Source organism: Mastigoproctus giganteus, chromosome 4 (assembly GCF_048544385.1).
Source record: "Mastigoproctus giganteus isolate SK-2022 chromosome 4, ASM4854438v1, whole genome shotgun sequence".
In the NCBI taxonomy this organism is placed as follows: domain Eukaryota; kingdom Metazoa; phylum Arthropoda; class Arachnida; order Uropygi; family Thelyphonidae; genus Mastigoproctus; species Mastigoproctus giganteus.
In genome coordinates, this window is record NC_143578.1 from 155,708,684 (window position 1) to 155,734,183 (window position 25,500).

Sequence of the window (25,500 nt, forward strand, 5' to 3'; positions counted from 1 at the left end):
TTAAGTGATCAACTTCTACAACGACAGATGGAGGTTTGTTCCAGCAATCAACAACCCGCTGGCTAAAGGCAAACTTACGTATAACTTTCTTACTACCATCTTTCCTCAATTAGAATTTAAGCCCTCTCAGACAATTACTCTGAGCAAGAAGAAGAATCCCATCAGCATTTAGCATGCTCAATGGCGATACACCTCAATGAGATCACCTCGCAGGTGCCTAGTCTCCAGAAACTCTAATTTGCAAAATTTAAGCCTTTCTTCGTAAGAGCAACCCCTTTATTCAAGGGTTGCTCTTAAAATTTCTTAAAATCAGGCCTCCAGACCTGTATTTAGTATTTAAGGTGTGGCTTGACCATTGCCTTAATAAAGGGGATAATCACCTCCTTATCCCTGCTAGAAAAATTCCTGTATATCATTGACAAGACACCATGTGGTACTCTTGCTGACAGTCTGCATTGCACAGAAGACTTCATATCTGCTTGCACAATTAATCCCAAGTCTTTTTCATTCTCTATCAGTGGTACTATACTACACAGATGATACGTTATTATGGGGTTACTGCTTCTCATATGCAGTATTTTACATTTATCACTGTTAAACTTCAGTTGCCACCTCTCAGCCCATCTGCACAGCTTTTCGAAATCCTGTTGCAGCAGAGTACTGTCATTAGTGTCATTAAGAACCTTGCCAACCTTCGTATAGTCTTCAAACTTGGATATTAAACCTGATATACTATCATCAATAATATTTATAAATAGAGAAAATAACAATGTACTCAACACTGAATCCTGAGAGACTACACTAATAACATTAATCCACGAAGAGCAGTGTCCATTGATTACCACACTCTGTTTTCTCCCCCTCAACCATCCCTTTATCCATAGCAGCAATTTGCCTCCAATGCCACATTGCTCTAACTTGTGTAGCAGTCTTTCATGTGCAACAGTATCAAAGGCCTTTTTAAGATCCAAATATATGATATCAAAGTTATTCCCTTCATCCACATCCAGTTCCTTTGTGACCACATCATAGTATCCAATCAAATTGGTCAGGCAAGACTTTCCCTTAACATAACCATCCTGTGTCCTTGCTATAACTGAAGTCTTGTATAGTTGATCCTACCGTGTTTCTTTAACCAGTGCCTCAATTAATTTTCCCGGAACAGAAGTTAAACTAACAGGTCTATAATTATTTGAGTTGCCCTTAGATCCTCCTTTGTGAATTGGGGTTACATTTGCACATCCATGTGCAAATGTAACCCCAGTCCATGGGTACCTTCCCCTGAGTCCAAGGAAGCTCTCCTAATTATGGCTAGTTTTGCTTATTTCCTTTGCCGCCTCCTTTAATATAACTGGATAGATTCCACCCACCCCACGTGCTTTCTTATGTTTATCTTCAACAATTTCTCCTCCAATTTGCCCTCAGTTATTACAAGATTATCTAACTTACTGCTAGAATTTAATACACCTCTGGCATTAATTTCCCTGAATAACCCTCATATGTGAATGTAGATGCAAAATATTCATTTAGTTTGTTATCTACCTGAGCAGGATCATCAACAGTTGGCCCATCGATATCAAGTGGACCAATCTGATTCATACCCTTCCTTCTAGGGTTTACATAAGTAAAGAAATGTTTGTTGTTTTCCTATGCATCCTTTGCCAAAGATTTCTTGTAATCTGCCTCTCTCTGCATTTGTGACTTGGTTACAGAGCAGCTTATATCTATCCTCTGCTTCCGTGTCACCTGTTATTTTATATGTATCCCATACATTTTTCTTCTCTGTCACATGTCTAATCAATTCATCTGACACCCATTTATGTGTAAATGTTGAACAATATTTCTTAGTTGGTATGAAACGCCTGGTAGCTTTCAAGATTAATTATTTGAATGCTTCCCATTTTGAATTTCCTGTTGGTAACCTCTTCAGTTCGTCCCACCGTATAGAATTGAAATACTGTCTCGGACCACAGTAGTCACCTTCACGAAAGCAACAAACCTTCCCTTTACCCCTAATGGTAATTACCGCTTTGAATAAATCCGACTGCAGCACTGTGATCACTGCCACCTGGTGGTTCCTTTACCTGCAGATTCTTAATGCATGAAGAATCACTACTGATAATCAGTTCAAGAGTATTACTCCCTCTATTTGCCTCCCGAACATTCTGCTCTAGAAAACAATCATCCAAAAAATCCCCAAAAGGCTTGCTAGTGTGTGAGTGACCAAACCACAAATTCCGGTCAATCTGAGGGAATTTAAAATCCCCCAATATAAGACAACCAGATTTACTAGCCCACTATTTTACTGCAGAATTGCTCATTATATTCATCAGATTCCTTTGACCTATAACACACACCTACTCTTATTTTCTCTTTCCCAGTGTTTATGTCACACCAAACAGATTCAGCATTGCATTGTCAACCAACATGAATTGGATGAATTTCCTTTGATCTTATGGATTTTTTTAACTAACAGTATCACCTCTCCTACCTTCCTGTGCGGCCTGTCCTTTGTGTACACATTGTACTCCCCAAATTCCAATTCTGCACTGCTTATGTCGACATGATTCCACGTGTCTGATATCCCAACAATATCTGTCTTTGATGTCTTGTCTAGCACTTCAAGCTCAACGAATTTATTAACTATACTCCTAGCATTGGGGTACATCCGAGTATACATGCATCTGTTTCTACTCTTATTTACCCTAACACTGCCCATGTATTTACTCGTTCCACTATGATTCCCAGCAGTCCTAGAAATCCCTATTGCCTTGCTTTCTATGCTGCTGCTCAATAGCATTTCAATAGAAGCAGTAGAAGAATCACTTTCACCTCTGCCATCGGCTACTGTTATTCTATTAGTCCGTTTAGCATTAGCATTAGCATTAGCATTAGTAGAGGCATTTGATGCAAGAAAGCAAGCTTATGCAGCATCAGCCAAAAAAAAACAAAAAAAAACCACTTCCACTTCACCCCTCTGTTCGTTCAAAATACCTGTCCAGCTGAGCCTTAAACTTATTTAGGCTATCAACCTCCACCACAAGGGATGGAAGTCTGTTCCACCAACCAACCACCCGCTGGCTAAAGGCAAATTTCCGCACGTCTATCCTACATCTGTCTTTCCTCAATTTGAATTTATGCCCTCTCAGGTGATTATTCTGAGCTAGAGGAAGAATCCCATCAGCATTGAGCATGCTTAAACCATTCAAGGCTTTATACACCTCTATCAGATCACCTCGCTGGTGCCTAGTCTCCAGACACTGTAATTTGCAAAACTTAAGCCTTTCTTCGTAAGAGCACCCCTTTGTTCCATTCACTAATCTTGTTGCCCTTCTCTGTACTCGTTCCAGCAGCTCTACATCCTTCTTGAAATGAGGCCTCCAGACCTGTATACAGTACTCTAGGTGTGGCCTGACCATCGCCTTATACAATGGAATAATCACCTCCTTATCCCTGCTGGAAAAATTCCTGTATATCATTGACAATATCCATGAGCTACTCTTGCAGCCCGTCTGCACTGCTCAGAGAACTTCATATCTGCCTGTACAACCACCCCCAAGTCCCTTTCATTCTCTACCACTGTCAGTGTTGTACCATAGAGTTGATACGTTGCTCTGGGGTTGCTGTTTCCCATGTGTAGTACTTTACATTTGTCAATGTTAAACTTCATTTGCCACCTCTCAGCCCATCTGCTCAACCTTTCCAGATCCTGTTGCAGAAGCATAGTGTCAGTAGTGTCCTTGACAACCCTGCCAACCTTTGTATCGTCTGCAAACTTGGACATTAAGCTTGATATACCATCATCAATATCATTTATAAATACAGAAAACAATAATGGACCCAGCCCTGAGGGACTCCACTAATAATATTAGTCCACGATGAGCAGTGTCCATTGATTACCACTCTCTGTCTTCTCCCCCTCAACCACCCCTTTATCCATAGCAGCAATTTGCCTCCAATGTCACACTGCTCCAATTTGTGTAGCAGTCTTGCATGTGCAAGACTGCTACACTTTTTTCCCCCCAAGCTAGCTGTTTTCCGACCCACTTAACTCTGCCGCGATAGCATCAGCATATATTCTTGCTCCCTTTCTATTTAAGTGTATCCCATACTTGTAGAAGTAAGTGTATCCCATCCCTATAACAAACAAAAAAAAAAAAAAAAAAATAGATAAATAAAACAAAAAAAAGTTAGTTAAAAAAAACCAAAAAAGTAAAATAGAATAAACGAAGATAAAAATTTACAGAGAAGAGTAGGAAAAAAGTTAAATAAATAAAAAAAAATAATAATAAATAAAAAATTAAATTTAAAAAAATGAAAATAAAATAAAACAGCATTAAAAAATAGCAAAAAAATATATTTACAAAGTAAAATATATACAATTTATATATACAAAGTCAAAAAAGGAAATTGTTAATAAAATAAATAAATAAATAAAATGATGGTGAAGTATAATTATATAAAAAAAATAAGATAAATAAATGAAACAAAAAAAAAAAAAAACAGTTTGCCCAGACTTCCTTTTATTTTCTCTAGCCAGTACGACTAAAGAAAATAGAAGAAAAGAAAAAAAAATTACACAAAAGTAAAAATAAAATTACTTAAAAAAATAAATAAAATAAAATAAAAGAAGAGAAAAAATATATAAATAAATTAAAAGAAGAGAAAAAATATATATAAATAAATTTAAAATAAAGAAAAAAAATAAAAGTGAATTGTCTAAGATTGAACCAATCCCATACCTACTGGTGGCAGTGCAATACCAGTGGGTGCCAACCACCCTCGGGTTGCCCAGGCCTGAGGGGATAAAAGTATATAAAACAAAATAAAAATAATAATAATAAAAAAAAAACTGGATCTATGTGATGTTCTAAGAACTATTCAAAGTGAGAATATTTTGTCTTTGACAGACACCGCTCACTGTTGAGGCTGATATTGTTGAAGGTGGTGAAGGCACCGTATGAGGTGAAGCGGAAGCAGGATTGGCCAACGGAAGTTTTCTTCTAGCAAATAAATCAGAAGCAAATTGTTGTAGGATTCTAAGGTGTGAGGCAGATTCTACTTGATGCTTTTCGTTGCCAGTGAGAAGGTGTTTATACAGTCTTGTTGGGATTTCTGTAGGTCAGCATAAAGAGGGGAGTGATAAAGCAGGTGGTTCCAGTTTGAGGCAAAGGCAAGAATCGGTATTGCTTATTCTGAACTGAAAGAGTTTGGAGTTAGCATTAGTAGAGGCATTGATGCAAGAAAGCAAGCTTATGCAGCATCAACCAAAAAATAAAATAATAAAATAAAATAAATGAAGTAAAATAAATAAATAAAAATAACCACTTCCACTTCACCCCTCTGTTCGTTCGAAATACCTGTCCAGCTGAGCCTTAAACTTATTTAGGCTATCAACTTCCACGACAAGGGATGGAAGTCTGTTCCGCCTACCAACCACCCGCTGGCTAAAGGCAAATTTCCGCACATCTATCCTACATCTGTCTTTCCTCAATTTGAATTTATGCCCTCTCAGGTGATTATTCTGAGCAAGAGGAAGAATCCCATCAGCATTGAGCATGCTCAAACCATTCAAGGCTTTGTACACCTCTATCAGATCACCTCCCTGGTGCCAAGTCTCCAGACACTGTAATTCGCAAAACGTAAGCCTTTATTCGTAAGAGCACCCCTTTGTTCCATTCACTAATCTTGTTGCCCTTCTCTGTACTCGTTCCAGCAGCTCTATATCCTTCTTGAAATGAGGGCTCCAGGCCTGTATACAGTACTCTAGGTGTGGCCTGACCATTGCCTTATACAAGGGAATAATCACCTCCTTATCCCTGCTAGAAAAATTCCTATATATCATTGACAATACACCATGAGCTACTCTTGCAGCCCGTCTGCACTGCTCAGAGAATTTCATATCTGCCTGCACAACCACCCCCAGGTCCCTTTCATTCTCTACCACTGTTAGTGTAGTACCACAGAGTTGGTACGTTGCTCTGAGGTTGCTGTTTCCCATATGTAGTACTTTACATTTGTCAATGTTAAACTTCATTTGCCACCTCTCAGCCCATCTGCTCAACCTTTCCAGCATAGTGTCAGTAGTGTCCTTGACAACCCTGCCAACCTTCGTATCGTCTGCAAACTTGGACATTAAGCTTGATATACCATCATCAATATCATTTATAAATACAGAAAACAATAAAGGACCCAATACTGAACCCTGAGGGACTCCACTAATAACATTAGTCCACGATGAGCAGTGTCCATTGATTACCACTCTCTGCCTTCTCCCCCTCAACCACCCCTTTATCCATAGCAGCAATTTGCCTCCAATGCCACCTGCTCCAATTTGTGTAGCAGTCTTCCATGTACAACAGTATCAAAAGTCTTTCTAAGATCCAACTATATAATATCAAAGTTATTCCCTGCATCCAGTTCTTTTGTGACTGCATCATAGTATCCAATCAAATTGGATACTATGATGAGTTGAAAGAGCCATGTCCAGTTATGGTAAATGATGTGTAGAGAACCATAGGGAATTTTTCTTGTTGGCAGTAAAGGAGACATCTGGTATAAATTTATATGTAGTTCTGGCTTTAGTGGTTGTGTTCCGACGATCTTGCCAAATTTTTGTTCAAGAAGGCCAAATTCGGGTTTTTTTCAGCTTTGGTGTCTACAAGGACATCATTTTATATTCCATAGAATTCCATGGAGGGCTGGTATTTTTGGTAGTAGCAGAAGGCACGATGTAAAATATGCAAGTCCAGAGGTAATACTCCAACAATGACTTCAGGGCATCAGTTGAGACAGTTCTTCAGACACGGTTCATTGTAAGAATCACGGATCTTTGCAAGGAGAGTAGTTGTCATTTCAGTTTGACGTTCTTAATTCTGTCACACCAAACCGGACCAGCATTGGTTGCAATAGGTATGAATATTGCCTTGTAATATAAGAGAAGAACGGATAAAAAAAAATTACTAAAATTACTATATTAGGGTTACCCGTAAATGATTACATTAACCCGTATTCGTGTCTGTAAATTGCGTGTGTTCTCTGGTCAATTTGCCTGTTTTGCTGGACGAAAAAACCTCAGTTTCTGAAGGAGAAAAACCTTGCTATATACGCCTGAGACCGACTAACTAAGCCACGGAGTGAAAAAAGCCCATTAAAGTTCCTGGCGTCATCGACGGGATTCGAACCTAGGCCTTTTCCACCCGGTGTGGGGAGGACGGTAACGATACCACTGTGCTACCCGCGCAGACGAGAAGAACGGATAAGACAATTCCGCACAACAGACCGGATAAGACAATTCCGCACAACAGACCAGACAAAATTCTTATAGACAAGAAGGAAAAGGCTACCTATCTGATTGATATAACTGTACCCAACGCTGGCAAACTGCAGAAAACCCATGGGGAAAAAATCGGGAAATTCACGACCCGAAACAGGAGATCAAAGTGATGTGGCATATACAACAAGTAATGGCCATACCGATCATCGTGTCGACCACAAGTATGGTGTCAAAGACCCTTCACAACAGCCTAGCAGAAATAGGTCTCCCAGCCAACACCTACAAGAAACTCCAGAATGGCGCAATCGTGATCACCTCTAGGATAGTCAGCGAGTTCCTTGACCTGACCAACAGTAACCGCAGAAATAACAACAACAACCCAGTGTACTTGGTAACAATCCCATCACGAAGTGGAACCCACAATCACGGAGACATAATATAAGAACAATAATGATAATAGAAATAAAAATACATATGCAGCTCCAGTACTAACTACAATGGGGTCATAGATTGGACTAAACCGAGAAAAAGGATATCATGTGAAAGACAAGGACAATGATGACCTAGAGCCGCCAAAACCACCTGAAGGCAGCAGTGGAGAGACTAAAATTAGCTCGGAAAGAGGGAGAAAGGGGATTGATAGAGCAACAGAAAACAGCGATAGTTAACCTGAAGGATTATTTCTATAACAACACAGCACGACTCCACCAGGCCATAAGGAAGACAGATAAGTGGTATACCCCATTCAACCTAAGCGAGGAGTTCCCCACCAACCAAGAGGCACAAGCGAAGTTAGAAAGATGGTCAGAGAAGACATCTCCATGGCGGAAACTTCAATATTCTCCATTAAGATTACATAAATAAAATCGCTTCCAAAGCATGGCTCACGAACGGGGCGTTTTACCACGAGACTGAAGGATTCATGATGGCCATCCAAGGCTAGGCAATCAACAGCAGAAACTATAAAAAAATTCATTGCAAAAGAGCCCGAAATGTCAGATGACACTTGTCGACTCTGCCACCGTGTCTCAGAAACGATCCAACACATCACTGCGGGGTGCAAGGTCCTCCAAACTCAGGACACTCATATAGACAGCAAGGTAGTCCGGATAATACATCAGACGCTAGCGAGTAAATACCAGTTGACCAAAGAAAGTGCACCATACTACTAGTACCAGCCCCAGGCAGTACTAGAAACCTCACCCCAGAAGCTGTACTGGGACCGCGCCATAATAACGGATAAGACCATCTCACACAGCAGACCGGACATAACCCTTGTGGACAAGATGGAAAAGACTACCTACCTGATTGACATAGCGGTGCTCAACACTAGCAGTGTCCAGAAAACCCATGAGGAAAATATTTAGCAAGTACACGGACCTGATCTATGAAGTCAAGGAGATGTGTCGTATGCAAGAAGTAACGACCATCCCGATTATCCTGTCAACCACTCGTATTGTGCCAAAGAACCTAAATAGCAGCCTATCAGCAATAGTTCTCCCAGAGAACACTTACAAGGAACTCCAGAATGTCGCAATCCTGAACACCTGTAGGATAGAGTAACACCTCGACCAACAGTAACACCACACATTACAAGCACCCTGCATATTGGTAGCAGTACCCGTCATGGAGTGGAATCCATCAATAAGGGAGAAATAAACAATAATAATAATAATAAATAAATAAAAAGGGGTGCGATGGCCCAGTTTTAAAGACACTGGACTCGGCCGATGCCCCAGTGTTTAAACCTGATTGGGGGATTCCCCTTCACGGAGTGGAATCCCCCAATCAGGGAGAAATAATATAAGAGATTAATATAAATAATAATCATAATAATAATAATAACATACTCCTTTGGGGTGATAGATTGGACTAATACCTAACTAGAGGATATCATGAGAAAGACAAGGACAATGATGACCAAGAGCCGCCAACACTACCCGAGATCTGCCGTGGAGAGACTGACAATTGCCAGGGAAGAAGGAGGAAGAGGCCTGATAGACATCGTTGAGCAAGAGAAGACAGCAATATTTAGCCTGAAAGATTACTTCCAGAAACACACAGCAATACTCCACCAGGCCATAAGGAAGATAGACTAGCGGTATATCCACTCAACCTACACGAGGAATCCCCGCTCCCCAACCAGGAGGTACAAACGAAGTAGAGAGATGGGCAGAGAAGACACTCCATGGCACACACTACAATGATCTCCATCAGGATCAGATAGATAAAATTGCTTCCAATGCATTGCTCACGAGCGGGACGCTCCTCCCCGAAACCGAAGGATTCATGGTCGCCGTCCAAGACCAGGTAATTCACACCAGGAATTATAGAAAATGCATCGCCAAGGAGCCCAGAGTGTTAGATGACACATGTCGACGATGCCACCAGGCCTCGGAAACGATCCAACACATCACCACGGGATGCAAGGTGATCACCCAGACTAAGCACACTCATAGACACGACCAGATTGCCAGGATAATACATGAGAAGCTAGCAAGGAAATACCAGTTGTTCGAAGAAACTGTACCGTACTACTAGAATGAACCCCAGGCAGTACTAGAGCCCAACCCACAAACTGTACTGGGACCGCGCGATAATAACGGATAGCAGAAGCCCGCACATCAGACCGGACATAACCCTTGTGGACAAGAAGGAAAAGGCTACCTATCTGATTGACATATCTGTACGCAACAGTGTCAACCTGCAGAAAACCCCTAGGGAAAAAATCAGGAATTATACTTACCTTAGACAGGAGATCAAAGAGACGTGGCCTACGCAACAACTAACGACCATCCAGATCATCGTGTCAACTACAGGTATGGTGCCAAAGAACCTACGTAACAGCCTAGCAGCAATAGGTCTGCCAGCGAACATCTACAAGGAACTCCAGAAAGTGGCAATCGTGAACACCTGTAGGATTGTCAGAGAGTTCCTCTACCAACAGTAACATCAGACATAACAACAAACACCCTGTGTACTTGGTAGCAATACCCTTCACGATGTGGAACCCCCAATCAAGGAGAAATAATGTAAGAGTAGCAATAATAATAATAATAATAATAATAATAATAATAATAATACTAATAATACAATACAATACAATACAATACAATACAATACAATTTCATCAAGAGATTTTGTTTCAAATAAATGAACTTGTTAAGAAAAGTAAATTTCTTGACAACAGGTTGTAATTCTTCATTTACAACAGTTTTTGCATTCAAATTTATATCTAATAGAAAAGATAATGAAATCACAACACATAGTACATGCCACACTGCAAACAGAGATAGCAATTTATTTGCATAGCAATTTTAATCTACTGTATCATTGAGTATCAAAAATTTTCTTGTTAAAATTTAGCTAGACTAACTGCTCCTGAGCCTGAAATCTACACTAGCCAACCAGTTGTTTATTATATTCATTGTATGCCTATCTCCAAATCTATTTAGTACCCTAGTGTGAGGCAAACAAATAATTGTTTTTCGGGTTCCTTAAATTATGTGAGGCATTCCTTTGCAGATTCGACTCTTCAAAAATAGTGTTAAGATTTTCAAGATTAAATTTAACTTCAGTTTTTGAACTGGATAAAGTATTTTGTATTTCAACAAAAATTGCCTTCTCTTATTCAGGTCATTCCAAGAGTTTGTCCCCATTAAAAGTTCAAAATCCTATTAATTAAGTTGTTTATTCCCTTATTACCCTTATATTTGCTCGTACCCATTCATTTACTAAATAATTGAGTTGGGTGTCACTAATGCTTAGTATAAAGTAACTTTTGTTCTAAGATTTAACTTATTCTTAATGCAGTAAAAAAAGTACCCATAAAATCTCATTGTTTTGTACAAATTTGTTATGTGCATTCCCCAACTTAGACTGTAGTCAATCAATAACCCAAAGTAACAATGATTTGAAACTTCCTCCACAGTTAGACATTTGCAATTCTGGAAATTATGATCATGTAGGTATTCATGTTTATGTAATTTAATAGAGAGATGAATGTCCAAAGTTTGATGAGGAGGTCCAATTACAAAAAAATTTGTTTTTTCAAAGCTGAGTGCTAATTTATTATCATGTAGCCAAGTATGTAAATGTATTAAATCCTGTTGTAAATCTTTTGGCAAATCTATAAATAAAATCATTATGAAGTTATTGTAATGAAGTAATTGAATAATAATAATAATAATAATAATAATAATAATAATAATAATAATAATAATAATAGGTAGGATAGTCAGTGACTATCCTACCTATTATTATTATTATTATACACACAATATATTACAACGACCCTGTGTACTTGGTAGCAGTACCCGTCACGGAGTTGAATCCCCCCAATCAGGGAGAAATAATAATAATAAAAAAATGTGCGTGATTAGTTTAGTGATTACAATGTTGGACCACGAATCTCGCGACTGCAGACTGAATCCAAGCGCGAAAAAAAAAAAAAAAAAAGGAAAAGAAAAGATATAAATAAGCGGATTGTGCAAGTCGCTTAATTGGACACACTTTCCTCAATGTCAAAGTGATAGACGAAGCAAAGGATCAAATCGTCTGATCTCGCTCCAATAACTGCTAAATCAAAACTAAACAGATGCAACTACATAGCTGGATGAATATGAGTTTTAAAAATTTTGAATATACTGCACCCAGCGTGCGATATTATGACGTCACTCGAGTTCTGGCCTTACTCAGAGTGATCGGATCGAAAAGTCGGAGATAGTCTCCTGCAGATTAGAGTTGGGTGAGTGGTGCTGTGTCTTACCGTTTTCCGAAAGCAAATGCACTAATAACCAGTCAGGAAGGAACAAGAAGCCAACCCATGAGAGTGAGCATCGAAATGAATACGTTGATCATGCGAACAAATTAAGAAGTAAAGAAGTCAGATTGCTGTAATAGGTTTTAGGGGTATCAGCAACTAAGGCCATATTGATCCGTGTATATTTTGTGTGTACTGAAGTTGATTTTCTGTTTGCTGGACGAAAAAGCCCAGTGTCCAGGAAAGAAACAGCATACTACGCTCGCCTACGACGAGCTAACTCAGCCTGGTTTTGAAAAAGCACCATAAAAAATCCTCCCGTCATTGACCGGTCTTGAACTGAAGTCTTTTCCACCAGATGTGGGGAGAGTGGCAGTCGTACCAACTATGCTATCCACGAAGTCACGAAGATAGAGAGAGACATGACATGGCAATGTCAAAATGAAACTACACACCATGTGGCTGGACCGATTCCAGAGTGTTCAGGAACGCAAACAGTGAATGGCAGCCCAGAAACCGACCATCGTCAAAAAAGATCCTGATCGCTCCTGTATTCTTGCAAAATATCAAGCAGGATGTGAATGATCATCTACAAACAACAAAGAATACTGACACAACGAAAACAGAACACGAGGAACAGCAAGTAGATTAACTTGAACCCATTTAATGTAATCGCAATATCCAGAATAGAAGAAGAGTGAAAAAATGAACCACACTATACCAATGCATAAACAGAACAGAATCCTGTTACAAGTCACAGACAACCTTTATAAGTGAATGATACCACCTTATCTCAACAATAACGAAATAACACTAGATATCATCCGCCCAGCCATTGACTGTGTCGCTATGCAGCAACCAGAACGAACGAAAGGGAATCAACGTAACACAAAACGCAAAACCACCAGCAGCAAAAGAAGGATACATCAGATGATACCAATATCAAATGGGAAACAGATTATTATTATTATTAATAGCCATATGGTGCAAAGAAGCCTGAGGCTTATGCTGCACTAGAAAAAAAATATCCTGCATTACCCAGAGAGAGAGAGAGAGAGAGAGAGAGAGAGGGGGGGGGGAATCACCAAGAAAGAGAAGAATGATGATATCCAGGTCAAGACCCTGGGTTTGCCAAGATGTGAGCCCCTGGGGTAATATGCAAGGAAGTGATCAGAAGATGAAAGTTTACCCAGATAATGAGGCACTCTAACGCAATCGCAGAGTGCACAGGACCATGCATGATATAGTAGTAGTAGTAGTAGTAGTAGTGGCATGTGATGCAAGAAAGCAAGTGTGTAATATGCATTACTACTGTCGTGCAGCCGTTCACAAGCCAATAATACCCCAGAATAATGCCAGACCCCGTATAGCTTGTTGTAAGGCTCGATATTCTGGAATGAAAATCATGGTTCCTGGTCATTCGATCTAATGATCGTACCTGATTGTGCTGGATGCTTTTTAAACGCTAGCTGCCATGCTGTATCATATTGTCAATTAAATTTAGCGCGTTCAGCGTGATAATCTGGGGCTCTTTTTTAGGATTTGGCTTGGAACCAATGATTCTCTTGGACTATGAATGCTGAGATCTATCTAGATGTCCTGCACAATAATGCATTATGTACGTTGCAAGAACATATGGAGAAAGCGTTTACCTGTCTCAACTGGAACACTGTCATACTGTTCGCATTTTGTGGACTAGTAAACCCATTGGACTAATAAAGTGTCCCTGGGGTAATTTTTACCCTGTTCAAGCTTCAAAAACATAATTCCGTAATGTTTGCTCTATCTACAGAGCTGAAACTGCAATAATTGGGGTCAGAACAGTTGGATATAGTAGAAAATATAGGTATAATTAGTTAATTTCAGGAGGATAATTAACTAATTATAATTGAAATCAAGACCGCATAAAATGTTGAAAATTGACGGGACTGAAGCAGGCGTCGAAAATCTGAACGTTTATTGATCTGAGGTTCGAAAATCTGCCCTGAGCTGTCCAGATCCCTGACCTCAATTCTAAAAAGAATCTCTGGGATGAATTGGATCATGAAGTCCGTGTGACGAGAAGGGTGACCACAAAAGAGAGCTGAACTGGTTGCAACTTTGAAGTCCAAATGGCAGAAAGTATCGGTGGTCGTTCATAAAAAAACTGTTGGAGGGTTTTTCACGGAGACTAGAAACTGTCATAAAAGCTAAAAGTTTTAGCACAGGTTATTAGTGTTTCTGTAAATAAAGTTTATTTGCAGATATGCAGGATATTAATGGTAGGCTGTGTATATCTTAAAGTATTTGTAACAGATCGGTTGACTCAATGATTTTGAATCCCTGACTGCTTGAATCGTCAAAGAAACGAATTAAATTAATAAAACACCGACAGAAATAGATACTGGCATATATTATTATTTGCGAAAAAAACATTTGTATTCCGATTTTTGTAGCTTAATTAAAATATGGAAAATGTTCCATGCCTCACATCTGGTGAGTATGGGTTTGGCACATTTAGGGTCCTGAGCTGGATATTATCATTCTTCTCTTTCTTGGTGATTCCTTTCTACTTCTGACTCTTGTTTTCTCTATCAGGGTAATTTAGAAAACTTTTTTCGGCTGGTACAGAATAAGGCACAGGCTTCCTTGAGCCATATGGCTAATAATAATAATATTTGAGTTGTTCTAAGAATTTCTTGTTTCTTATTTCTCCACGCTTTTTCTGGATAATGCATGATGGGAGTTTTTGACGAGTAAACAAGTTTTTTTTGTTATGAGCTGTTTGGAATAGTGTTAAGGCATGTGTATTTGAGTGTTAACTGTTTCATGCGTTCAATTTGGAGACGCATTTTTGCCGTTGTTAGTATTTATATGTCACATTAAGTCGTTATAAGAAGTAAAATTTTTGGGATGCTTGTCATCAGTGAACTTCTAAATATTTCATGTTTTACCACATAGAAGCAGAGATTACTACTGAACAAAATGATCGAGGTTTGTGAGTACCTTGGAACGAACAGTACTGACAATGAAAGTGATTCTTTAAGCATTGACAGTGTTTGTGTAGAACCCTCAGACAAGTGGTCAAATCGTAAAATTACAAGTTTTGATCCTGATAATTGTGATATACTGACTGAGTTTCAAGTAAGTCAGGTCACTGTTTTGTGAGATGAGCCACATTTCTTATGCTTAACCATTAACGTTTGATGTTAGGAACATAAATGCTAACATGCCGTGTAAAAGACTTTTTTTTTCCCCTAAAGTCACAGACGGGTGTATATAATGAGAAGTGAAGTTATTCATAGTGTCTTTATTGGTTATTAAACAAAGAATACAACAACACTTTGGTATTAACCAAAAAAAAAATAATAATAATAAATAAATAAAAAAAAAAAATACATTTCCTACACCAAGGAAAGCATCTAACTGCCAGGTTATCCTAAGAAATAAATCGATTAAATACGTTGGTTTAAATAGCAAGAAAGGCATATTGTTATACTGCAAGGAAAAAAAAGTTTTAATATGAAATTTGCTGAAATTTGTAATTTTAAAAGGCGCATTTCGGTATTAATAAATTTTAACAAACTTTAAGTTTCTCTTTCGTCACTGTTATCATTAGATAATTTGGGATTGCCAGAAAGCCAATCCAAAATCTGTTTGTTGAAGGGGACTAGATTTTTTTTCTCTACTAACATCCATTGCTAACTTGTCATTGCTGCACTAATTGCTAATTAGGGGCCCGAGAAGAAATGTAGAATTTCCAAATCGGATCTATTTGTGGCATTTAGATCATTGAGTGAATGATTGTAGACATTGCTTTGGCTTCTGTATTGTAGCAAATTGTTTTCCAATCTTTTATCAGATGCAGACCACTTTTATATTTGAGGTAGAGGCTACAGACTACCTTAAAAAAATTAACATACATGCAAATATATTAGTAACTATTTTTTAAATACAGTAATACAACCAAGACCCTCACCAAGTCACAGAAGAGCTGACTCCACTCTTTCATCAGTATCTACTTACCTCAAACAATTTGGTCTGCATCAATCCTGAGAAGTCAGAAACCATGGTCTTTTCTTTAAAACAGCACCCAGCAAAAATCCATCCAGCCGCCATCCTGCTTGTTCAAAATCATATTGACCTAGGGATCAGATTCAACCCAAAGCCAACATGTAGACATGCTTCTTTTCAGCCAACATGTAGACATGCTTCTCATAAAAGCCGCAAGACTCAGATGGATATGCAAACAACATCTGCAACATGCAACAGACAAATCCACCATGGTCAAAGACATTGTAACAATAGTTTATCCTCTACTTCTCTATGCTGCAGAGATTTGGGCAACTGCATCTTTCTACCACCAAATCCATGTTCTCTGAGTATATTGGCTCTTCAAGTGGGCTTGTCACAAGCTTAGCCTGCCTCCCCAATGCGTTCCGGATCACCTCTATGGCCAACACACTCAACATCCTAAGGCTCACATGGCTCATTGATGGAAGGAGATGCGTTATAATGGTCAAGCTCATGACTGGTCCCATCTCATCTCATCTCTCTCTCCTGGGACAACTGTGTGTGGAGGATCCCAGTGGTGTGCCTTCAAGCAACTCTGCAAACATGCCTACACCTGTCAGACCCAGTTTCTTCCTCAGCAGATATTATCACTTGTCCAGGATCTAGATGTCGACTTCAACAAGTTTAGTCAGGATTGACAATATAGAAAAAGAATACTCCGTGGTGGTTGGCCAAGGCTACCACTATTAAGCAATGTATACTCTTACTCAATTAAATGTATGTTCTTATGTTATGTATTTTGTAACTAATGGTCTCTACACTCACTTACTGTTTTCTATATATAGTTTACTCAGTTCATTTCTTTATTTTCTGTTACTTTTTACTTATTTATTATTTTTATTTATTTTTTGGTTTATTGAGGCAACCTGTCTTTATAATACATTGTTAACCTGTGGCCACTATGCCATGATCGTCAGTTGCAACTACACTATTATGTAAATCATTTGTGTGTTGCAATAAAGGTTCTTCTAATATGTACTTATATTTACCATACATAGTATATAAATACAATAAATTTTCTGTCTATACTCTGGAACAACCACATGGTGAGAGGAGTTCATTCACGAGATAGAGAGAGAATACAAGAAACCATCATATTTAGCAGCCAATGGCTTGAACCAGGTCACTCAAAGCACATGTACTTATGCACCATTGTGCCTGGGCTACAGTGGCTTTATGTTGAGTTATTATTATTCATTATTATTATTCATATCCATATGATGCAAGGAAGCCTGAGGCTTATGCTGCACCAGTAAAAAAAAAGAAAGTTCCCAAGTAACCCTGAGAGAGTGAGAGAGAGAGAGAGAGCCAAAAGTAGAAGGGAATCACCAAGAAAGAGAAGAATGATGATATCCAGCTCAGGACCCTGGGTATGCCAAGCCCATACTCACCAGATGTGAGCCCCCGGGGTTTAATTATTATAGGCATACCTATATCTCCCGTTCTAAATACTTCAGTTAGGTCACCACGCATATGCTAAATTTCTAGTTGTTGCAATTTACTATGCTCTAGTCTTTCTTGGTGTGTAAGAATATCCTTGCTTTTTTCTGTGCCCCTCCTCTTTTACCAGTGGATCTGTGTGCTTCATAAAATGAAGTTTCCAAACCTGTAATGCAGTACTCAAGATGTTGCTTAACCCTAACCACTCATTTATACAATGAGATAATCAGTCCATTGTCTCTATTGTCAAAGTTCCTGTTATTATTGACAGAACCCCATTAATGTCTATTTTTGCCGATAAACTAAATTGAAAAGGGTAATTAATAACTTCAATTAGGGTATGTAACTTCAAGACCTAGATAAACTAAGCAGATGGGCTATAAAATGGCAATAGAGGCTTAATAGTGAATGTTCATACTAAAGACATGAAATAATAAAATTTTCAGCAATAAATAAGCACATAATAATACCTGATTGCATGAACGGTACTCGTAAAATGGGAAGTAAAAAAAAAAAAAAAATGTGAAGTGTATGTACTGCATATTAAGTTCAAATTATTTTAAGGTGTGAAGTTGGGAATCAGATTTTTATATATTTCATTTTCTTATATTAATACATTGATTAATGCAAGAATTTAACAAGGAGCTCAGAATAATTTTTACCCTATGTCCAAGAAGTTATCATTGACATAATTAAAATTTTAAATATTTAAAATGAAAAATGTTGTGCAAAATAAATTTTTTATAAAGTGTGTATATATACCTAATTCTGTTTTTGCACAAACTTTTTTTACACGAATTTGATTTAACACGAATTCAAAATAAATATTTCATTCTCTTTTTATGCGAGTCATTTTGATTTAACACGATTTCTATGAATTTTTTTTGCCTAAATTCTAAGAAAAATTTTTTTATTTGTGGCATATTAGTATCATTTCTATATTTCATGCACCAATAGATTGGATAACAGCTAGTGTGTATGTTTTGAAACGCGTGCGTTTGTTTACCAACGTGTACGTCTAGGTATCTCTGAATCATCAACATTTTTATTGAATTTGGTGCACATCTACAGTATTTGTGCATTGTATTTTCGGAAGACATTTAGTAGTAAGCTCTATTTCAAAGTGAAAGAATCTTTAGTGAAATTTGTGCACATATAAATTTATTAATTTTGCCGATAGTCAATAAATTGTAAGTTTACAAATTTTTCATACCTTTTTTTATTAATTATAACTGAGATATTTTTCGGTAGCCCTTATATAATGTCGAATAATTCGCCTCTTACCAAAATGAAAAGGAAAGTGATTTCTTTGGAACTTAAAATTCAAATTTTAGATCGCTTTGCAACTGGACAAGGGGCTACGTCTGTAGGAAAGCATTTTGGTGTACGTGAAGCTGCCGTAAGAACTACTAAGAAAAATGAAGCTGCAGTTAGGAAGTCGGTATGTTCTAGAACAAAAGTAAGTGTTAATTCATCATCATATAAAAGAGATATTGTCAAGGAAAAAATGGAAAAGGCTCTGGTAATATGGATAGAAGATCAGTCACAAAAAAGAGTGCCAGTAGATGGAAATGCCATCAAGCAAACAGCACTAAGAATTTAGAGACAGATTAAAGAAAAGGAGCCAAGCACTTCATCTCAGTTAAACAGAAAGTATGAATTTTCTGCGAGTACAGGCTGGATGACAGGGTTTCTTAAAAGGAATGCTCTTCATAATATAAAAATTAAAGGTGAAACTGCATCTGCAGATGAATCGGCTGCTAAAGTATTCCCGCAGGAACTTGCAAAAATTATTGAAGATGGAGGATACACTCCTGATCAAGTGTGGAATGCAGATGAAACTGGTTTCTTCTGGAAACGAATGCCGAACAGAACGTATGTAGCCAAATCGCAGAAAATTGCTGATGGTTTTAAGGTAGCTAAGGATCGTGTGACCTTATTATTTTCCTCCAACGTTTCAGGAGATCATATGTTGAAACCACTGCTGGTAAATCGAGCCCTAAACCCACGTTCAATGAAAGGTGTAGATATCAATAAACTGCTTGTTCACTGGATGGCAAACAAGAAGGCCTGGGTGACTACTGTTATCTTTACAGAATGGTTCAACAAATGTTTTGTCCCATAAGTCAGACGTTATATGAATTTGAAAGGTCTCGAATTTAAATTCTTCTGATTCTTGACAATGCACCTGGCCATCCTATCTTGGAACACCCAAACGTACAAATTTTATTTCTGCCACCTAATACTTCATCTTTGATACAACCGCTAGACCAAGGTATAATTGCAACAATTAAAACATACCACATAAAACGAACATTCCAACACGTTTTGGACAAATTGAATGATGAAACGCTAACAGTCATTGATGTGTGGAAGAAATTCTCAATTATGGATTTTATCATTCAAGTTGGATTAGCATTAACTGAATTAAAACCAGCAACTTTAAATGCGTGTTGGAAAGCGGTTTGGCCACAATGTGTAAAAAGCAAAGATCCCATCATCCCTAATACGACTGAATTTCCCAACATCATTACAGTGGCACACAAAATTGGTGGAGAAGGATTCAATGATCTATCGTTTGAAGATATTGATGAATTGTTAACCGAAAAAGCCCTAAGCAAAGATGAAACATTAGAGGTTGTCCTTGGGACTCCTTATCCCACAGAACGTAGTGATAATGAAGAAAATGATCCTGTTCTAAATGCAGATTTAATAAAAGAAGGTCTGGAACTGGCCAGAAAATTAGGTAATCAACCCTAATGAGGAACGCGCTGGGAAGTTTCAATGTGAACTGAAGTTGTTGACAGCCTCTTACAGAGAATTATATAACGGCCTAACCAAAACACGAACACAGCGATTAATAACTGAATTTGTTCGTAAAACCGGTGAAACATCAGCACCAGAGGAGACTCGTGCGGATTTTGCTCAAGAGATCACAGAAAGAATTTCATTAATAGAAGAAGACGACGATATCCACAACATTTCTAGTGATAGTAGTGATATTCCAGTCGTACGCAAACGTATGCACCGTCTATTATCAGAAAGTGAAAATGAATAAAATCTTGTTATGTGTAAAATAAATTTTTTTTTGTTCATGAAGAATTTTTTTCATTTCATATGCATACAAATTTACTTTAATACATTTTCGTTACATATTATTACATGTGTATTTTGTTGAAATAAAATAATAAGCTTAAAACGAATATTTTTATGTGTTTTTTTAAAATTATTTTACTGATTTTTTAGATCCGGAACCAATCTTCTTTTCTTCCATAAATACAATGTCTTTTTTTACTCGGATTTTTTTTACACGTATTTTTCAGGAACGTATCTATCGTGTAAAAACAGAATTACGTGTATATGTGACATTTCTGTAATGTTAACTGCATTGTTAATATAAAATATGCTATGCTTTTTTTACTAATATAAAACTGGTTTATTAAAATAAAAAGTATACAGCATATTTTTTGTGAGTGCTATTTTTAATAAACCAGTATTACAGTATGCTACACCTTATTTCAACAGGTGGTTAGTGAGTTATGCAAATATTATATATTGTGCACCTGACATCAGAGGTTCTTTCAGTACTTTTTTGAAGTGCTTGTCTTAATCTTGATCAGTCAATGTATACAGTATTTCATTTTCATTTTGTATTATCTGAATTGGTCTGGTTTTTTGGCTAACAATCAGAAATTGATAAGTGAGTTAAAGGATCTTCCCCCTGTATTTTCCACTTATTGCATCATGGATAATTTAATTCATTAATAATGCAGTAAAATTTTAATACTTTCTTTAAATATACTTCAGATATTCTTTAAACTGAGAAATTTTGTTTTTTGGCCAGATTTTGAAGCATCTTGAACCAGTTGGCTAAATTGCATTATTCAGATTTAACTTATACATGCTCCTTTATTATCATATTGTGTTATCTAATTGGTAGTGTTATTCTGATACTTACACTTCTGATTATTTCAATTAAGATTTTTATTTATAGCAGGTGATCTCAGGAAGAACTGGGTTCATCTGCCAGAATGAAGAATAAACTTGTTTATTGAAAGTTAACTGAAGATATGGGCTATTATAAATTTAACTAACACAGAGTGATGATGCTAGAATTAAAAAATTAAAGAAAGGAACGTTACACTTATACAAAGTGATGATGATTTATACCTCAAGATTAACAGTATACATATTAACAACTTTTATTAGATATATTTTTAAAAATGGATTATGCTTATTCTTATGATTTATTATAGCTACTTATTTTTACTTTAGATATTCAAAGATCATCTAGAATTGACAGATCGATTGACAAAAACTTTATACTATGGAAAATTGCCAAACACAGAACGTCCATCACTTCCTTTGACTGGTATTTTTTTATTCTTGGATATTATTTTGGATTTATACTTTTATTAGAAAGTTCTTAAAAGTTAAAAGTTCTTTTTAATTTAATTTTATACATTGTTTTTTTTTCTCAAATTCTCACACCTGTCATAAATACAGCTGGGCCAGATCTACATATAAGCTAAACAGGTTACGACATAGGCCTCAAATTATAAGGGTCCCACTCCATCTTAAAAAATCTTTTTTTTTATATTGTCACAGGTGAACTGTAAACATCTTACAAAATTATGATAATTTTTGTTATGGCTTTGACTATCATTGTTAATTGCTTGCTACTTCAAGTGGATCGCTTGCTGACAATGAAAATAGTAAGTGGTAGAACAAGAATGTGTGACCTTTTGGGTTCATATGTGCCAGTGCATGTGTTGGCTGTGCTGATCTCATACACATGTGGTGTGATAAGTATACAGTGAAACTTCACTTTAACAGACAGCCATAGGGAACGAGAATGTGTCCGTTAGAGAGAAGTGTCCGCTAACAAGAGGTCTGAAGGAGAAAAAAAGAAAGAAAGAAAAATCGTTAAATGTTTAATGTAAAATTAAATTAAAATATATACAGATTTTGAACAATATTTTTGTAAATAATATACAATTACATACACAAGAGATAAAGAAAAATCGTTAAACGTTTAATGTAAAATTAAATTATATACAGATTTTGCACAATATTTTTGTAAATAATATACATACAATTGTGCTATGCATATTATGACTTTATCTTAAGAAAAATACATAAGTAATCACTTATTTTCTTCTGCACCTTCTTCCGGCTGATAATTTTGTTTTCAACATTTGTTTGGAGTGAAGAAACCATCGAAAGTCCTTCAGTATCTTCAGTGGCGAAAAACATTTTTAAACGATTGATTTGTATGAGCGCTTCTATTTTCATCGGTGGTTCGTTGTTAATATGTTCTTCGACAGAATGACCTCCTTCCATTTCTTCATCCTCATGAGGAACTTCTTGAAAAATATCGATGAAAATGTCGTTGATATCTAGAGCACCATCTTCTGTAGTGAGGTTCGAGTCTATATCTTTGTAGCCAGGGTCACTTGTAGCGGAAGTATCGTACATTATCAATAGATGTTGAAGTTCTTGTTCTTCTTGGTGCTCCACATTGCTGTTCACAACTTCAATTTTTGCGTTTGAGAAGCCAGACTTTACAAAACAGTTCACGACAGTTTGTTTTCTAATTGCGTTTACTGAAGAGGAAATCCATCAAATCGCATCTAGGATGCTGAGTTTCTTTGCAAGGTCACTCGCACATGTTACATCGTTCATGTTTGCAATGAGATGTCTTAAAACATGTTTTCTGTAGTGAAGTTTAAAATTTTTTATTATCCCTTGATCCAAGGGCTGACACTCTGCAGATGTGTTTGGTGGCAGAAAAACAATTTGAATGATACAATTTAATGTGCGGGTGAGATGCAGCATTATCCATGAAAAGAATCATTTTTCTGTTTTGACGAATCATGTTTTGGTTAAAGTGACTTATCCATTTGCTCATGATATCTCGTGTCATCCACGCTTTTTTATTAGACTTCCAGTCAACATTCAATAGATTCGACTTTATGCCCTTGAAACAACGAGGATTTTGTGGTTTTCCTATAGCAAGAGGTTGTTCAAAGTCTCCCAGCATATTTGTACACAATAGTACAGTCAAGCGTTCTGTAGAAATTTTTCCTCCCTGACACTTTTCGTTTTTTAGACTCATTGTTTTTTCAGGAAGAGCTTTAAAAAACAACCCTGTTTTGTCACAGTTGTAAATATCCTTAGCTTCAAAATCATGACATAAATCTTCCAGTTTGACGGTCCACTCTGTTACAACCCCAGTATCAACAGATCCACCTTCATCACTTACGGTTTTCCAAGAAATTTTATGCCGAGTTTTGAACTTTGGTGCTCCACACTTTGGAAAACTTTGGAACTCGTTTACTCCCATAGATTTCGCAACCTCCAAAGCCTTTTCCCTAATAATAGGCCCATTAATGGGATTTTTTTTAGCACGTGCGCAACAAAACCACTCATACGTAACATTGTCAATTTGAAGTCCAACAGTTTTCGGGAATGATTTTTGAACCTGATCATTTACGTGTTGCCAAAATTGTTTGAGCAGTTCATTTTTTTTCTTTAGGATGTCGCTTACCTGCGTCTTCCCGATTTTGAATTTTGCAGCGAGATTGCGAACACTATTTTTTTGCCGATCATACGCATTAATGAGTTCGACTTTATCTTTTAAAGTAAAACGTTTACGAGAAGACATTGTGCACTTCACACGACACTGAACAAAACTGAAACTCAAAAGACAAAAGGCTGACAAAATTCCTCCCCCACTTGCACACACTGAACTCATCAGAAGTTTTACATGTGCCTTAACATTCTTGAAAAAGGGTTTAGAACCGCGATGTAAACCTTGATAAAATTCAAAGAATCGGAAATAGAAAATAAACACGATTGAGGCAATACGTGGAAGAAACGTTCCTAGAAAAAGGGCCGTGAGCTCGCCCGCTGCCCGTTATGTGGAGATCAAATTAAGTGCTAATCTAAACGAAACAGTGCAGATTGCCTGTCCACGTCCGTTACAGAGAATGTCCGCTAGACAGAAGCTGAAAACACGTTAAAACCAATAGAGGAGAGTTGGGGAATTTGAAAATGTCCATTGTAGAGAGATGTCTGTTAAAGAGAGGTGTCCATTAGGAGAAGTTTCACTGTATACGAAATTGAGTTAATTGCGATTATGAGTATCGGGGTTATCAACTGGAGGGAAATTTCGCTTTTCATTGGAAATTTATATCTTAAGAGGGAAAAATGGAAGTTGATTCCAAGAGTGGGAATTTTTATAGTCCACTTTATGTTGAGCAACAATTTCATGTGCAACTGCAACTTGCAATTGGTAACATTTTTACTGAGAAACATGCAAGTCAATAATTTCTGTTTTACACCAAGAAACAAGCAAGTGCAATATTTATTAAGTTATGGTTTGTATTTTATCAAACCATAAATAGAAACAAAATCAGTATTGAAATATATATTTTCTGAAGCATTGTTATTTGTTATCAGATATTAATGAATAATTTTTGTTCCAAAATAATAATAAACTATGTAACACACAAAATGTTACCTTTGTATTCTTGTGATTTAAACTGTAATGTGATCTGAATAGTAATTAATGAACAGTAAATATAATTTATTGATTATTGTTTATGTTAAACTAATAATATAGCAATAGTTATTTAACAATATTTAGTTTTTATTTAGTATTTTAAAAGAGAATTTTTCTATAAAACCGGGAAATTTTAAAATGAGAAGTGAGAAATTTTATTCCAGACAGTTGACAACACTGAGAAGTATACAGATTCATTTTATTTTGTTTTGTGGACCACTATTGTGTAGAGTTGTGAAGTATTGATTAGTTTAAAAAGGTTTTCACTTTTCAATAAAAGTAAAAAGGTAAATCCTTTATCTACTTATTTCTTGTAATTAGTATCATATTATATTGTACAAATAATTTTGTTTTTATATTTAAAATAAATATTATTTAAGTTAAAAATGAAGAGAACATTTG

General features: G+C 36.8%; 1 protein-coding gene across 2 annotated transcripts in view; it reads left to right on the top strand.

Annotated features, from left to right (window-relative positions):
* The first annotated feature begins 14,818 nt into the window (after positions 1-14,818).
* LOC150087128 (protein CNPPD1) overlaps positions 14,819-25,500 on the top strand; it is a 99,502-nt gene continuing 88,820 nt past the window's right edge. For both annotated transcript variants that reach the window (XM_090371827.1, XM_090371828.1), the window contains exons 1-2: positions 14,819-15,161; positions 21,807-21,903. In XM_090371827.1, the coding sequence (XP_090227953.1) occupies positions 15,003-15,161; positions 21,807-21,903 (256 nt within the window). In that variant the 5' untranslated portion in view covers positions 14,819-15,002. The remainder of the gene's footprint in view (positions 15,162-21,806; positions 21,904-25,500) is intronic.